Source organism: Diadema antillarum, unplaced genomic scaffold (assembly GCF_040938485.1).
Source record: "Diadema antillarum isolate AM-2024a unplaced genomic scaffold, OU_Dant_1.0 seq00000923_RagTag, whole genome shotgun sequence".
Classification (NCBI taxonomy): Eukaryota; Metazoa; Echinodermata; class Echinoidea; order Diadematoida; family Diadematidae; genus Diadema; species Diadema antillarum.
Window position 1 is genome coordinate 465,377 of NW_027271774.1, and position 18,977 is coordinate 484,353.

The window sequence follows — 18,977 nt, forward strand, 5'->3', positions numbered from 1 at the left end:
TCCATGCGCTTAGTCATGTATCAACATTAAACTTATCGCTTATTTGCATTAATCAAAAACAACTATGCTCGTGCATTGTGTGCATAATTTGTGTTTTGAACATGCTCATGCGTAACATATTACGTCTTAAACTGTATGTGTTCCTGTACATTAATAAGAGACGTCATGAAAAGATAACTGAGTAACAAACTTTTCACACAATGCTTGAACGAATGATCTATTTATATTGAATAGTATTAAAAAACAAGATGACCGATATAATGTTTAGAAGAACAGTCTCAACTCTTATGAATTATTATTGAATAGCCGATCTATAAAAAAGAAAACCCTCAAAGAACCTCGAAAAACCTCAAAAAACAACAGAGATTTCACAATAAAGGCGAGTAATTTCTTGGTTACCTAACCCATACAAGTTTGGTTTGGAATATAGGCCTACATGATGCTGCAACCTCCGAGTTTTATGATTAGACAGGCGGAAGATTATAGATTACCCAATTTTAAGTATGAGTTTTCACAATAAGATATTTCGGCCCTTAGATGTGGAATAGATGTGTAGTCTTCCAAATGATATTAGCAGTGTGTGTCTATGTCTTCATTTAAGAGAAAACATAAATAATATATTGTAAAATCATTTAAGTCCAATAGTGCCTTTCTGCAATAATCCCCTTATCATTGATGCTAGATCAGTAGTTTTCATTTTGTTTTGTTTCGATTTGTTTTGTTTAGTTTAGTTTTGTTTTGTTCTATTTAGTATTGTGTCATAATTGTTACCTTTTACTAGGGAGAAGCCTTGACAGGTCAATGGCCTTTGCTTCTTCCTCCACACTCTGTATCGCATATAATTATGATTGACATGTTGTCCTGAATTGTTACTCCTTTTTTACTAGTTGTGCAAGTTGTGGAAATAAATGAAATGAAATGAAATGAAATGAAATGAAATGAAATGAAATTACGCTTTCGGAGATGCCATCGCAGAAGTGTACGATCCCGTCTTTGGATTAAAAAAAACCAGAAAAACTACCATACAATATTTCAATGAAACCTTTCGGGTGGATCATTGTTGAAACTATTTGCCCTTCGAAGCTAAAATGCACACAATCACTGTATTTTTCCTCTTTGTTTAATAGTCCGGAAATGAAGAAAGTTTCGTTAGTCCGAACGTCATTTCAATTTCGGACTCTCGAACCTTCGGAGTAACTAACATCTTCCATCATTCTATAATAACATGTCAAAACCACATGGTGTGTGATGACTGCCTTTCTCTCCTAACTACAGGAGTTCCTGATGACGTCACGCCCTTAGGGATGGAGAGGAAGAGTATACCAGACTCCCGTCTCCAGATATCTGGCTCCGCCAGCCTAGGTTCCGGCGATCTGTGGCGCCTCAACCATAACCCCAGCTACGCAGATGTGGTGCCAAACGGATGCGAGTGGATTCAGGTATAAATGCTACTCGTTCTACTAACATGGAAAGCAAAGTCTGGGAACAACAACGACAGCAACAATAACTACAAGAAAAAGAAATCAGCCCGAAACAAATGTCATGTATGCACTTGTTTCCCACATTCTTCCTACTATTCCAAGAAAAATTTGCTTACGTTTTCCTTGAACACACACACACACACACACACTATGTCTATCAGATATTATATATAAATCATTTTCCGATATTGAATACACAAACTTATACATACAGTGTGTTTATAATTTATGTTAACATACTGTAGGCCCTATCATGGAATTTCGTCTATTTGAAATGTCCTGTATACAGTTTGTTATAATGGTTATTCATACTTATGTTTATTCATTATAGCAAGTCTGTGTATAGCGGAATTATAGACCTAGAATTGCCTAACCAGCCGTAAGCTTTTGGAAGAAGAAAAAAAAAAGAGAGCAAAGATGACAACACAAAGTCTTTATATCTCGAATTTAAATGAATTAAGTTGAAGGAGAACATAGATAATAAACAATTTAATGAGAATCCAAATACGATCAATTGTGATTTATAATGGAAATTAGGCGAAAATGAAAAGTGCTTCAGATGTCAACAACACTGTGACATAAAAACCCAAACATGATAAAAGACAGAAGACCCCAAACATTAGAAGGGAAATGATTAAACACAATTATTATTGCATCGAAGCATGAACATGATTTTTCAAGACATTAATTATTCATGAATGAAATGATTGGATTTGAAAAAAAGGTATACACTATATCTCATTTTGTCATGGGGATGGTAAATTTTGGACATGAAATTTCAGAGAGAAAAACGAAACAAAAGACACGCTTCGCCGAAATAGGCCAAAAGTAGCCCGCGGACATGTCTAGCCAAAAAGACTGCAGACTTGGCTACCCTGGGGCCTGACTGCCTCAGGTAGCTAAAATGTTTGCAGTTATCAAAATCTTTCAATTGCGAGTCATTCTCCCCTATTGTTTATGAGACAAACACATAAAACAATTTAAACACAGACTCACAAGTTTTTGATGTCCTGATAGGGGGTCACCTCAACATATTTTTAAAAAAGTGATGGCCTTCAATTTCTTAATGGGCCAAGGCTACAGGCCTACTTGTAATATCGAGCCTTGACTATTTCAATGACATAATTGAGACTTCCCTTTTGCAATAATTTGATTTAACTGTGTGCAGATGTGATAAGTGCCGTGGTGGAAAAGGTGAAGCAGGTCTATTGATTGGTGTGCGTCTTTTGTGAGAGGGATTTGATATATTTTGGGGTTCTATTTTCAAGTGCAACTCTTTTTTTTTAGGTGGATCTGCGGACCACGGAGAAAGTCGTCGGAATAGCAACCCAAGGAAGTACACCTGACATTGGATCATGGGTGACATCCTACAAAGTATCCTACGGGACGGATGGAGTAAATTTCTATTTTGTCCAGGAATCATGTGGAGACATGGTAAGAAATGACTCCATCTGGTGGATGTCTCACATCACAATTCAATGTGACGCTCCACTTTGACGCTGAATTTGTTTCTTGTTTTTTTGAGGAAAGAATGGGGGAAAGGGTGGAGGTCGAGGGGAAACATGCGGCTAGTTTTGAAGACTACTTCTCATTGTAACAACAAGCCCCGTTAAAACATTCTTCGTCTTCTGTCTTTAATGTACTTCTAACGCTAAACTAACTTGGAGAAGACGATTTTTTGAAACACGAAATTATGCTGGGTTAGGACACTACGGCAAGAAGGAGATTTGTTAAATCTCAACTTCTATTTGTAAACTCGCTCAAGTTTTTTTTTTAAATCTTAAATAAGACAAGTGTTAACAAGTCGTCTTATCGCTGCACGTTTTTGGGACTCTGTACTTTCGTAAACTGCTCCAAGGCTGATATTTCATCATGGATCAAGCGGAAAAGGAAAACCTGAATAAAAAAGCAATGAAAATGTTTTATTCAGAATTTGTCAACATTAGAAAATAAAATGATTTCGTACGCTTAAGTGCTTATGAGAATGTCAATGTGAATTACCATTCCTTTGAGGGTTATTTCTGCCTCTCGACACGGCCAAAAGGCTAGACCAACGTCTTCTCTGTAGTCCAGTTTCCTCAAAGTGTCACTAAACATAATACTTGCTCTACTCCACGGTAAATGAAGTCAAATCGGCGTGACAATCGACACTACCAAATGAAGGTGATTGCTTGTATATTATACGAGCAATCACTTTCACTTGCCAGTGATGATTGTCACGCCGATTTGATTTCATTTACTGTTTGAACAGACGCAAAGTTACACGCACTCATATGAATGAATAAATCAGCTTATCAGTGTATTTATATATGATATTACACATGTGTGAGTAGAGGAATTGTGCTTATTCAGTCTGTAAATTAGCTCACATCGGTATGTACAATATATATGATATACAAGTAATAATTTAGGCCTACATCAGTGCGGGCATTTGGATGAAGTACTCACACAAGTTACCTTTGAAGGAGTGTAGTCACGTGTACATTTTCTGCTTCGTCATTTTATGATAATGTTGCAAACACGCTCTCTCTGTCACCTTCTTTCAGATTTTTACAGCCAACTGGGACAGTCAAACGATGGTGTTCAACCGTCTCCCCGACCCGTTGTCTTGCCGCTACGTCCGCATCGTGCCTGTTTCTTGGAACCCCCAAGAAAACACCGTCTTTCGATTAGAACTCTACGCATGATTGTAGGACGATTTCTTTTTGGAGTGCAAAACGTGCATAAGCAAAAGCAAGATGGCAGATATTCATGTACCTGTGTACTGTGAATAAGAATTTGAAGCATAATGAATAATTGTGACCCTGCACCTCAAAACAAACAAAAAGTCGCCAGACATGAATTTTTAGTTAAGACTATATTCTGAAAGAGCAGACTTTAAGCTTTAAAATGATGTATAACTCAAATCAAATGGACTCTCCTAACCTATCTAAATATTGGAAAGAAAGCGCAAACTCAGGAAAAGTGTGAACTGAGAAAAGAGGCTCTGAAGTACAGTGTCTATTTAAGCGCTTAATCTTTACCAAACCGCGGTGGCTGTGCGATGAATGGGACAAAAAAACAGGAAGTAAACCACCAGAGTAACAACAATGAAGGGATTATCAGATTAAACTGAAATTAAGTATGCCTCATTAAAACATTTTGTCCATAATTACTGCAAACTTTCAAAGCAGTAGCACTATCCTTTCAAGAGTTATTAGAGTTGAAAGTGAAGAGTGTGGACAAGGTTTTTCAGAAATGAAAACAGGAATCTCAAAACACACCTAATCACACTATTGTACCAAAAATGTTCGAGATAAACGGCTAAAAAAACACACTTTCCTGCCCGTTTTATGATACCAAATTTTAGCATAATTTAAAAGAAGACCCCTCATAGAAAATATGAAGAAAGTCAAGTTCGGCTGGGTTGATCCATTTCACTTATTTTCAGTCCTCACGCAAAATCAGTGTGTGCGACTTTATGTTTGTTTTGAGGTGCACGGTCACAATTATTATGTAAAGATATTAAATAATATCGTGTGTAAAATATAAGACTTCGAGTGATCAATCTTCTTATTTAATCTCGTAGATAAACAATGTGTTTCTTACAGCAACTCTCATATAGCCATTTTAAGAGATATAATAATTGTCACAGTAGAGGTTAAGTTGGATTTCACTTACACAAAAACAACAACAACAACAACAAGGAAGTCACTCATTTAGAACGGAAATAATGTCGTTGGTGATGTTTCGGAATCTTCTTTGTTTTTTACCTGCAGCATGTCTTTACGAACAGATCTAAAATCAATGATTATCATGTAGGCCCTAATAGATATCAAATAATGTGGTGTATAAAATATATTAGATTTTATAGAGTGATCAAGCTTGCTATTTAATCTCGTAGATAATCAAAGTGTTTTTTGTTAACGGCAACTCTGATATTGCAAGTTTAAGAGATATAATGTATAAAACAGTGAAGTCACTAATTTAGAACGGAAATAAGGTCGAAGGTGATGTTTTGGAATCTTTTTTTTTTGCAGCTTGTCTTCACGAACAGAACTATAATGAATAGTTATCATGTAATAGATATCAAACTATCGTGAAAATATAAGACTTAAAGTGATCAAGCTTGTTGTGTAATCTCGTAGATATTCAAAGTGATCCTTGTTAACGGCAACTATTTGATATTGCCATTTTAGGAAAAATAATTACTGTCATTATAAAGGTAAAGTTTACTTTCTATTTTGAGAGGGTTTTTTTTTGAAGTCGAAGTATAAAAACTATAATGCAGAAAAGTAGGCAAACAGACAGACCTCCGATAGCACATAAATATGAACAAGATAGAGAACGAAATATAGTTTTTCATACCAACACATCCAAATATCATGGGGCATATAAAAGGCACTGTTCATACATGCAGTTCTCCATGTCGGCTGGAACACACGTATCCCCGCACTTCGATGCGGGTGCTGGTAGGGGGTTCCTGTAAATTCCTTTGCCTCTAAAGTACTGGCCTATGTGTGTTTGTTTTTAATTATGTCGTGTTTGGGTTTCAGATTTGAAATTGTTTCGGGTATATACAATCGAAAGAGAAATTAAGTAGGTAATAGAGTGTATTCGGTATAAAACAGTTGCGCTATAGACGATGACGTTATGTAAAGCGCTGTGAAACAACTAATAGTTTGTAAGAGTGTTATATAAATGCAATACATAATATCGTATTAATATCGTGGTAATAAAGGAATTGCACGACGCTCCTTTTAATCAAGGTAATCCTTTTCCTTCATTCATTCAAAGTTGTTTGTAAAAGTGTTATCGTATTGATAATGTGGTAATGAAAGAATTGCATCGCCCTCAATCCTTTTCCTTCATTCCTATAAGAAAAGTAAATGTTATTTGAATGTAAATACGAACATCATTTGCTCTTATGTATCCAGAATCGAATCATACATGATAGAGATTTTATTGTAACTTCACGAGCTCATTTAAAGAAAAAATACAGAAATTATCCATGTGTGCTGTGTCATAATTATGATTCGATTGAAAATATATTTGATTAAGAGGTAAAAACCATGCAAAAATGTGTATTTTGTTGTTTAATTTTGTTGTTATTGGAAGCATAGACTTGGCAAATAAGTTATTGGTAGTCAACTGTACACGTGGTTGAACATGTACCTGCATATTATGCACCTTGACATTTCCGATTAATGAGATGAAATTTATACACTGATGTAACGAAAGATTATATTACACGTGTATAAGAGTCGCGCACAAGTGTTTAGTACACGACTGTGTACCACAAACTGTAATCGTAAATCATGCCCAGGTATAACTTTTGGTGAGGATTTTGTATTTTGTGCACATTATGGCATAGCCATATGCATATGGGCAATTCCGCAGTTAGGTGGACATGACATGGATCAAAGAAATATGCCTCTTTATCTTACTCTTTAATCTAGGTATCAACTAATGCCATGGATGTTCTCCAATCATTAAGGTCTTTCAAATTCAGTAGATTTTATCTTTCATATTGATTGATTTCGCGAGATCTAAAACCATCATTTAAAATGTACATGTGGGACTGGGGATGCTGAAATTCACTTAAATGCAAATTACAGTGGGTTCCTTTGAAATTTTTTCCTCAAAGTTTTGCTAAAGGGTAAAAAACAAATACATTTAAATACTCCAGAAGTCATGTGACATTTTGTCAATTACAAAAGGGTGAAATGACCTGCGGAATTACTCCGGACAAATGTAACGTTACTAACCGTAACGTTACTAACCATGCTTTTGGGGGTCTAGCTAAGAAATTATTGGTCAAACTGCTAAAAAACATTGTGTGAACATTTGTCATGATGCAATAATTGAAATCAATGCAACACTTTGTTTGAAGTAACTTGAATTTTTGCACACTTTTTGTTACAAGACATTGATTTTTTTGTCATGTCCTTTTTTCGTAACGTTACTAACCAGCCCTTTAAGTTGCCATAGAAATTCTAATATTTCTTGGATTGTATTCATTCTTTTCTGTATCATAAACCTGGGAATGATGAACATGTTTTTGACATAATTTTGGCTTGAAATGAATAAATGGTAATTTAGTAGTAAAAACAAATATCTAAATTTGTTCAAATGTAACGTTACTAACCGCGGAATTGCCCATATCGTCATTTCTGAAATCTTGTCCCTCCTCTGCTTATAACATTCAATAAAAAGGGAAAGTATCCAACGTCACAAATTCGATTAACTTTAATTGTTTCTCATTTTGTTCTATATTCCTTTTCCTCTGAAATGTGTTGTATCCGATCAGTATGCCAAGAATGCTTTCAGTTCGTTTCAATGTTATTTCTGACAAATATACTATAATTTCAATGAAACATTGAATACACATAATGGCACAAAAACTGTAAAACAATGTAATAAAGGAAAGTACAGTAAACTGAAATAAAATAAATGTTGTGACTTGCATGTCAAATGCCGAATCAAAGTTGAATCAAATACGACATCAAGCATTAGATATTGATATTAAAAGTATCAGTGCATAATTTTTCTATTTCTTCTGTTTTATTTACGTACGACATTAACAATACGCAATCCATCTCGCATCTCTCTTGAAAATTTGCTTAAAAACCAAACCTGACTGATAGACACCAATGCTGTCCCAGAGCACCGCTTGATTATAAAAAAAAACCTCAAATAATTGACAGCAGCATTGCTGATACTTAACTCATGAAACATCGCGTCGTTGACCTTGACGCATGCGCAATGCAATATGAATATGAATGAATATGACTTTTGGCTTCTTCTTCTTGCGTATGAGGCAGCGGCAGCTGAGTAACGTCTCTCAGTTGTTCTAGCCAAGTTACAGTCTCGGGATTCCTGACTTTTGGTGAGCGCGCAGCTGAATCACTCATAGTACGACAATTATCCTGACTATTCCCATCGGCCTTTACGGCTCTTTCGACACGACAAAGCCAGACAGTCCTGCATGACGGCAGTTTACCACCGGTAGATACCAACCACCTGCTCGACCACCACCCTGAAAGATTTTCTTGATTCCTCGTCAGTCGTCGATGTAACGGGATATCTGAAAGGTAAACTAACTCCAATAATTTCATGGCTTGTGTACTTATCTTGACCCATAACCTTTTATTTTTTAAATCTCAAACTAGGGATTCTCGTGCATAAGAAAACATAAATATACACAAATACATACAAGTGTGAGACACGTGAGTCGCTCAGTGTCTGAGTTGTTCCAAAATGGGGCTAATTTATTCATGAGGAATACCTTAAGGCTTGGAGTGAGATGGCACTAGTAAAATGTTAAGCTGAGGGGATAAAACAAATCAAAAGTTCATAGAAGAACAGCCGGCAAGCCGATCAGAGTGATGAATGCTTTGATTGTTTGTACCAGTAGCAGGCCTTGTATCAATGTAGCAATCTTTTTTCTTTTTTTTTTATTTGTCCTTTATATTCATGCATGACATTTTCCTGTCACTCGATGCAAGTACAATATATTTCTTTTCTCAAATTTGTCATATTTACCAGTTAAACATGATGAATATATAAATATGAATATATATATAGATATATGATATATATATATATATATATATATATATATATATATATTTCATAAAATCGAGACAAGATAGCTGTCTCGATAGTACAATAATTGGCAGTTTAATTTAAGGGGTAGTCAATTCCATTTAAGTCAATTCAAGTCAATTTCGATTTAATTTTCCAGCAACCTGATAGTCCAAACATTGTCAAAAGCTTAGCTACACTTTGTTCTAAGATTGACCTTTTGACTTAAGATTAAGTGAACACGTCGATTGGTTGTGTGTGTGTGTGTGTGTGTGTGTTTATGCTATGGTGTGTGTGTTTTTTCCTATTTGAAAAGTCAATATCGGAGGGATTGAAATATTACTTCCATTCAGAAATTGGGGTAGCCTATAAAGGAAAGATATACAAACTTTAAAATAAAAAAAATTAAATCTTCGCTGACAACCTGATAATAAAGGTACATTCAATAAGAGGAAAATCTGTTTACAGACGATACGAGCATCTTTTTTATTTTATACAAAAAACTTTTTTATTTTATAGAAAAAACTTACACAGACTGACCACAGTAGTTTACGTAGAATTATTTGATGTTCTAATATAGTTCACGTGTAATAAACTCTCACTAATATTGACAAGACGAATTATATTCTTTAAAAAAAAAAATCCTACACCAACACAGCACATTGTTATTCAAATAGATGATGCCAGTGTAATTTGATTAAAATTCATCGAATTGCGTTAAATTGTTGAGAGTACAATGCAAAGACCGATTCAGACTCGAAGTGGTCGATCATAATAATTCACAGGGCTCACCACCATCAAGAAATGTCAGGATCCTCTTGAGAGTTAGAGAATATCTAACTAAAAACACACTGTTACAAATAAGAGTGAATTACAACTTATCGTCCAGGTTGTGAGGCCGTTATTTCTGTCAAGCAAACAGCTTTATTGAAAACGGTCTTCACATATATACTTGAAGGTACGATGAAATGTATGTTCGTATATCATATATCTTATAATCAACATTTAATAAAGTTATCGGCCGATAATTCTTGATAATTGAATACTTATTTTCCCTTCCTAAACTCCCTTGTTTTTTTGCAATGACAATCATTAATACAACCACAAAGCTGTTACTCAGCGTTTTCTGCTTGAAAAGCTCCAAGTTTATCCCCAAATTTGCAATAAATAATATTTTTGGCCATTCTAGGCTATTGTGGATTCCCTCAAAATAAAGTCTCCGTCATGATTGCATGTATCATTTTTTTTTTCTGATGACAAAGACGGGCAACATAAGATCTTTAAAAAGAACAGTCTGTAAACGATTTCTTTTTCAGGCTCCCTGTTTAACTCATAAAAATTAATGGTTTATTTGTTTATCAAATTAATTATTGTTAACCAAAAATTCGTCCCCTTCTTTCAGCAAAGTAATGAGTATACTTTAGCAGTATTATTTTTTCCAGATTAAGAAAATAATACTGTTAGTTGTTTTTCTATACTTGTTAAAACATTTAGATCTGCACCTCAATATCGTAACATATTGATATGATTCACAACTTATCATAATCACATTTAACCTTTACATATTCTTGGCGGAGCTGATTTTCATTGTCATCGATTTTTTTTTTCAATACATGTTTCTCTTCTCTCTTCTTCATATACCTTTTAGAATACTATAAATTTACCCGCAAAAAACATACACTTATGCTACCCCCCCGCCCCAGATTTAACCCATAACTCTAGATACAAAGTGTAAAAATTCATTACTCCCTTGACCTCTCAGCTCGCTCATTCTCATAAAGACTATAATTGCTAAATTTCCATCTACATATTTCCTTTCTATCTTTTAAATTTGCAGAGTAGTCAGTTCCAACAGCAGGAATGGTATAGTTTCCTTCACATATTTCTGAAGGGCATTTGATATCATTTAGAGATCTCATCTACGCTGTACTGAAGCTACTTTTAACTTTTCACTTTTTGACAAAGGGATTTCCTTAATTGATAATAAGAATTATTCATTCACATATACGAGAATGACAATCACAGTTTAAGTGTACAGTCACATGGAAATGGCACAGTTGACGTATAACGCAAATAGTGTATGAACAGGGAAGCAACACATACTAGTAGGCTCTGGCTCACACAAGTAATCATTTTACTGCTAATACCCTAAGGCAAGAGCCATCATGCGATGCATGCCCTTACACATATAGAATGACAAATAAAAATACACAAATTCATCAAAACAGACCAATGATGAAAATATCTCATTGAAATACAAAAGATGAATGAAAACATACCCAAAATTATGCAATATTTACTTCAAAACCAAACTCAAATTATACCTTTACTCTATTTGATAAAAAAAGAAGAAAAGAGAACAACGATAAATGAAAAACAAACAACAATATGGTAACACACACACAAACACACACACAAACACACACACACAAAATCACACACACAAATTAAAAATTTATCAAATTCAAAATTCACATGATTCCAGATATATACTAAATCAAAGCCATATTGTATTTCAGAAAACACATCGTACAGGACATTAAATGCTACCAAGTTACCTCAGAGTCTATTTCTATGATTTCTGCTCAAAAGTGCATTTATGATAGGCAATAGTTTAATATCGATTGACATGATGAGACAATCTCAGTTTTGCTCATCAAAACGTCTCTTATGTGTTTGACGCCAGCAGGCACATGAATAATATTATTACAAAGTTGTTTTTGTTGTTGTTGTTGCTTATTTTGACTTGTGAAGGTATCAATTATCGGAATTATACCTGCCAATGATATCAACTTTAACATGAAAATGAGTATGAACATGAATATGAATCATGCTACCCCTACTTTGTGACTATACTACCATATCACCATGTAAAAGGGCGTGGTTTGGTTGTTATCTTTCTGAATTTTTCTTCTAGTTTGCTTGAAAAGCGAAATGGCGACCCGAATGGCTTCAAGTTTTGGTGAAACCAGTTTTCTCATTCTGACGTGTAAGTATCTTGATGACGATATCGTGGACTTCTGTCAAATCCATTCATTCATGCCATGGTTTAGTAAGCTTCATAATTGCATTTGACATCCTGTGATGGACCGATAGACTCTAACAGTCGATTCGACCTTCTCTTGTATATTGATACAATTTTATTTACTCTAATTTCATACTTTTCGACATCAGCATGACGTACTGTTCGGGCGTTAACACTTAGATGCTCATTTTTCGGTAGGGTGCTTTGTTCTTCTTTTTAATATGATCTACAACTGAAGGAAATGCAGAAATTCTTGAATATAGTGATACGGATGCCTGCGAACTTTCTTTGCATCTAATCATAGTGACACATTTGACAGTAACAATAAATAACAAACCTAGATGATTTTTGCACCCATATCTATCTTTCAAAGTTGCCTATATAAGTATATATATATATATATATATATATATATATATATATATATTTATATATGTATGTGTGTGTGTGTGTGTGTGTATGTATATGATATGCATATAAAATATCGTGATAAATGGGATGATTATTGTGATTATCATCATCAATGCTGTAGCACTTTACAATTTTGGAAGTGATATTTTTTCTTGTCCAGTCGTTTTGATCCCGATGGTACTCGGTCAAGGGCTAGAAAAGATTACGTGTGGCAAGAAGTGGGACCGGCGTAGCGGGTCATTCGTTCAGCAGGAATTGGTCTCGGTACCGCCAGCTTCAAAGTTAGCCATGATGATGTCACAATGGGCTCCACACATATCGACAGTATCGAGTTGCTTCGACTCAGGTAAAGACCATAATTTATTTTGGCATTGTTGTTGTTGTTTCTTTTCATGATATTAAATTTGCCATACTTATTGATGGATTGTAAATGTGCTTCCTTTGTGAGTGAACTGCATATTACTGAGATTTCAATATTGCTTCAACTGCAACTCATAGAAATATTCTGCTTTGTAGCTCAGTATCATATCGTCTAGCTTAAATCAGCTAGAGTATGACGTAAACGCGAAAACAAAAATCGCTGTCACTTTGTTCTTTTTACGTTACAATGCAACATATCGCATGCATTTACTGGCGACTAATACGTTAATCCATTAAGCCATTTACCGATCTGTCATCTGGCGTTTTATCGGATTACTGCTTTCACTGGATCACTTTCGGCGATGATGCGTTTCAAGGTTTGTAGAGACTGATTTTCAAACATCGGCGAACTATTATTTGACAAGGATTACATGAGGTCATGTCATGATTCTCATTGCTGACGAGAATGAATTACAAATGGAATTTTTCGTAAACTGGAGCATGGAGCTTGTAACTCAATGACAGGAGAATAGCAAAATTGACGTAGGTCGTGACGGCTATATAATAGCATAAGATGATACATTTATTTTTGATGAACTGCAACCTTTTCTGGAAGGCGCACTTCTTCTATATAGTTGTATGTATTAACAAATGATTATAATTTGCATGATTTTCGCTCCATATCATAGATGTTTGGTTTACACTTTAGTACAAATAAAAGCAATAGCTCCTTCATAGCAGAGAAACGAATGTAGAGTTCAATTACACATACATCTCAATATTTTGTTATATAGTTCAATAATATGCACTGTTATAACAAAAACTGTTATGGCAGCAACAATCATTGTTTTTGTAATCACAACCAAGCACATGTTTTCTTCTCGATGAAGACCTCCAACTACAATATTAAAAAAAATAGATTGATATGAAGTGGTTCGCTAACTAAATAGAATTCCTCCAGTTACAGTATTGTCTGCATAATAGGTCAAAAACAATCTGAATGTGAAAGTCTTGTATGTGTTCGTTCATCGTGATGCAATCAACTGTTTTCATATTCACCCTTTCTAAACATAATGGTATATTCATTTCATTAAATCCTTCTCTCAATCCATGCCTAAAAGCAGATTAAATGATGCAATCATTTAATCCACTGTTCTCCGATGCCATCCATCAATGTTACGCACGTTTATATGCTGTTTGTTAAAACTCCGGCACAGCTTTAACAACACAATATCTTTTAATTAAGATTTATTTGTGTAAAGTTACTCAGTCTCGCCTCGGCAATGCACACTCACTGAATTAATGTCACATACGATACATAGAAAAATATAATTGTCCTTCACATTATACAGTGGATTAAAAGGCAACTTAAATTGCCGATTATCAAATGCTGCATGTTGCCATAAACCGTTGCCGAATTCCCATCCAATTCCATTTTTGTCTCCTTAGCAACCTACATGATTTACGTCACTAGAACTGGGTAATGGCCAAAGCTAGTATATTTATCTTCACGCAACTTATTCAGGCTTGTACTTGGACAATTCCAGCATTCACAAGCAGGGCACAAATAATCGGAACAATGAAAAAGAGAAATCACCAACACCCTTCTTTAATGTGGAGCAGCTTGTTTGACAGAATGTTACGTACAATTATCTACAGCGTTGCATGCTCATATCTGAATCCAACACAAGAATCTCTCAAACCCACTGTAATATGCAAAAATAGTACCATTAAGTATTACTGTACGGTGCGCATATAAGTGCGAACGGAAGACGAGGCGACGATCGCCTGTCGTACTGAAGGTAGAGTGCCTGTTTCTCGTTGTTCTACAACTTCTCCACTGTGGCTCGCAAGAGCGTTAAATCAGAGGAGTGAACTAGCTGTCTAGATTTTGTTGACTGGATAAAAACTGAAATCTGAACTTCTGCACATTGAAGGCCGTTCCCCGTAGTAAGGCAAATTACTTGCCTGTAGCTACACAATTTTTTAAAACATGAATCAACTCTTGTGACCGTTGCCATGCGACCTAACTTTCTTGTTGACAACTCCTACCTATACTACCACCGATAAGACTGATGTGAACGTATCTCTCCCCCCCCCCCAACCAATCTCTCTTTCCCTCTTGGTCACTCGTTTTCCCACACGACGAAATTAATGTTACTTTACCTCTGAGAAATCAACTTGTACAGAACGACTAATAATCAGTTTCAAATATCATACCCCGTATATCTGTTACTTCTTTGAGACAACTTTGTACCGCAACATGACCATTAACATTCATTTTCAATATGTGCTATATTTTGTAATATGCAATCCAAAAACATTGTTGTTTCACATATTTCTTTGTTTTTATTTGTTGCATCAATGACAAAGAATTTGCTATTTCTTTTAGAAATATTGAAATTTGAAAATACATTGAACTGTAATGAGCTGAACTACTAAAATGTCACTGTACCATATACATGTATTATTATCGTATATGATATATATATATATATATATATATATATATATATGTACCTATCTCTATGTTATATCATAATTGTATCATGATATATTACGTTATATCATATGATGTTAATATACATATATGAATACATTATTGTGTCCGCTAAGCTTTAAAGCTACAAAAACATGCGGATTAGGATTTTCTGTAATGAATCGTCATAAAAAGTCATTTGTGGTGACCACTCGAAATTTCTTAAGTTCGTCTTACCTAGGAGAGTAATCTTTTCTTTACCTATAATGTCTAAATGTTGCTACTTAAGCAACTTATTAAAACAAAGCCGAAATAGAAATATATCGGCCTGGAAGATCATAATCTTTAAATTCTCTTTACTCCCGTTTTCTATAAAACTTCACCTCCTGATACTTCTACTTCAACCACATTTTGAAAAGGTTGGGACGGTGTAACTTTGATTACTTCTGGTTAGGGATTCTGGCATAGGTATTAGGAGTTTATAAAGACAAGCCACACATAAATTGCTCTTGCATTGCACCAACACCTTTGTCGCTTCAGATGTACCAACCACTGTGGAATCCACAACTACGAATGCATCACCAACAACAGGCGGTATTCCAACGACCACACAATCAGGTATGATCCTTGATTGATTGCAAGTGCAAAACTGTGAAAACCGAGTTTCCCAGCTATCTATACGGTGATAGACTCTGATTGAATTAAACAAAAAATGACAGCAACAACACTATCTTTGGTTACGGGCATAAACTATGACGGAAATAACAGTATCTGTTTATACAACAGATAGTGAACAGAGTCATTGGAATGGCTTTTAATGAGATACAACTGACTTTTAACTTAACAAAGGTCATGCAATGCCAGAATTATCTAAATTAGCTGAGTATGGGAATGCAGTATAACGATGTCTAAAACAGCACCTGTGAAACTTAATGACTCTCTGAAAATAAACGACGAAGGATTGTCCCCCACAAAAGTTTTCGACGCTAATAGTTTTTTTAAAATCAATGAATTCGGGCAGATATATTTGGGTGTGATATACAATATTTTGATTTCAGTCTGCATATCTTAAAGAGTGCTCTAGAACAATTGGGCCGCCATATCTTCATGCTTTATAAAAGAAGTGGTAGTAAAACCCTGGAAATCGGCATGTAAGGACAGGAATTCACATGATTTTGATTTCTTTTCACCAAACGTTTACGTATCTTTTTTTTAGAAAAAAAAGAGATATGCACTGTATGTGTCTGTGTGTCTGTGTGTAAGTGTGTGTGTGTGTGTGTGTGTGTGTGTGTGTGTATTTACATGCTTGCGTGTGACAGATATCTCGACTGTCATTTACCGATATAAACATTTTTCTTAGTAAGTCTGAAGAGTTGCCGATTTTATGTTTCCTTTCTATCACGTCATTCAGTATAGTAACGTTTGTCTTGGTTTTCTTGCACAACACTGCCATAAACCGTAATAATTGTTTGTGATATTTTCTGTCTGAGAAGATGCGCCGATCACAGCTGAAAAGACAACGGATGTCTCACCGACAACCGACGATATCCAAACGGCCTCTACCAATGCGCCAAACACAGATGAAAAGACAACGGATGTCACACCAATTAGAACCGACGATATCCGAACGACCTCTACCAATGCGCCGCACACAGATGAAAAGACAACGGATGTCTCACAGACAATCGACGATATCCGAACGGCCTCCAATGCGCCAAACACAGATGAAAAGACACCGGATGTCTCACCGACAACCGACGATGTCCGAACGACCTCTACCAATGCGCCAAACGCAGATGAAACGACAACGGATGTCACACCAATTAGAACCGACGATATACGAACGACCTCTACCAATGCGCAAAACAGAGATGAAAGGACAAAGGATGTCTCGACAACCGACGATATCCCAACAACCACTTATTCTGGTACGTCCACCTAATGATTGCTAAAGCGAGATTCTGACTTTAAAGTTTGCTTGCGGGGGCTAGTTGATTAGATGGATGAGAAAAAACACTAATCAACTTGAAAGATATAACAGCTTCTTTTTAGAAACGGAGAAAACAAATACAATGGCTTATATTATTACAACTTATGTAGTAACTCATGGTTAGAGAAAATAGATGTCAATACATTTTCCATTTATGAATGGGTATAGCGGCAAAAAAGAAAAAAAAAGAAGAAGAAGAAGTATATTTAAGATACCCATCGCTTTTGTTTTGGAACACACCAAAGTATTGAAAAAGACATCGAATTGTTAGAGATTATCATAAGAATGGCACCTTGCAGCTGTGCTAAAATGAAATGTTTTCAACTTTATTCCATACAAATGCCTTCCCACCCGGTCTGTCCGTCCCACTCCTCACCACACGAAAGAGTATTACGAAGTCATCCTTTTTGCCCATCCGTTTAATAGGCATACCAACGGATGCGGTACCTCTGGGCCTTCAGAGTTTCGCCATTCCCGACTCCCGCATCACCGCATCCAGCATTTCCGCTGGGAAAGCTCAGTTTGGACCCAGCAGGGGACGACTGCACCTGACTAATGGAGGCGGTTTGGCCGGAGCGTGGTGTGCTAACGTACCTTTTTCTAACGAGTGGATCCAGGTAGAGTATGACATAAACTTTTTTTCTTCATTTCTTTGAGAAAGGAAGAAAATGACAGACAGTCGTCAAAGTTTTTAACTTTTATGTTTGGTAATCTTTTTTCTTTAATCGCGTCATATCCTTTCTACTTCCCTCCTCCATCTCTCCCCTCACCCCTCTCCGTCTCTATCTCTCTCTCTCTCTCTCTCTCCGCCTCTGGTATACTGTCTATCTACTTCTCTATACGTGTTCATAATGTGTATACAGACATTCAGACACTCATGCACTCAACTCACACACACACACACATATATATAATATATATATATATATATATATATATATATATATATATATATATATAAGATTAAAACCTAAAATGGCATTAAAACGCTTTAACCTGGCGAGGAAAGCGCATGTTTTAGAAACAAGACACCAAACAGGTTAGTCATCGCATTCTTCATCAGCGACCAGGATGCGATGTGATGTTAGATTAAAAATCCGTTTCTGAAGCAGAACGTACACACAAAGGTATACGTCTGCTCCTGGTCGGACGGATTTCAAAACTAACCTGCTTGTGATGGAATGCGTCTAGTCTTTATATATATATATATATATATATATATATATATATATATATATATATAAAGAGAGAGAGAGAGAGAGAGAGAGAGAGAGAGAGAGAGAAAAGAGAGGGAGCGGGAACAAGCATCTGAACTGCCACTTTTGGCTTTTTAAAATCAAGGAGGAGGGGTATAGTGGGGCGGCCGGAAGATGGGGGTTGAGGTTATCTACCAATCACTACCAATACCAAAATGTTTAGAAAATTGTTCAAAGTAAAACAAAGTCGACTACGTCTTGTATTTACCTCTAATCTGTAGCCAGTACTCTCCAATGACTGTTTCACAGTGCTTCCACTGATGATAAGACTTGTTTATTTTTTGCTATATCGATTTGCTAAACAAAGATACTAATCGACTGTAACAGACAAACAATACAATCGATTAAGTTTTCCAGAATGGCCTACAAATAAAACGTGGAACTCCGGCTTCTTCTTTTATTCCAATGG

General features: G+C 35.6%; 1 protein-coding gene across 1 annotated transcript in view; it reads left to right on the top strand.

Moving 5' to 3' along the window:
* LOC139741354 (uncharacterized) overlaps positions 1-18,977 on the top strand; it is a 37,707-nt gene that overhangs the window by 11,240 nt on the left and 7,490 nt on the right. Inside the window, exons 7-13 of the mRNA XM_071651935.1 lie at positions 1,276-1,439; positions 2,769-2,915; positions 4,028-4,141; positions 5,881-5,932; positions 15,863-15,940; positions 16,816-17,250; positions 17,739-17,929. Coding sequence (XP_071508036.1) covers positions 1,276-1,439; positions 2,769-2,915; positions 4,028-4,141; positions 5,881-5,932; positions 15,863-15,940; positions 16,816-17,250; positions 17,739-17,929 — 1,181 coding nt within the window. The remainder of the gene's footprint in view (positions 1-1,275; positions 1,440-2,768; positions 2,916-4,027; positions 4,142-5,880; positions 5,933-15,862; positions 15,941-16,815; positions 17,251-17,738; positions 17,930-18,977) is intronic.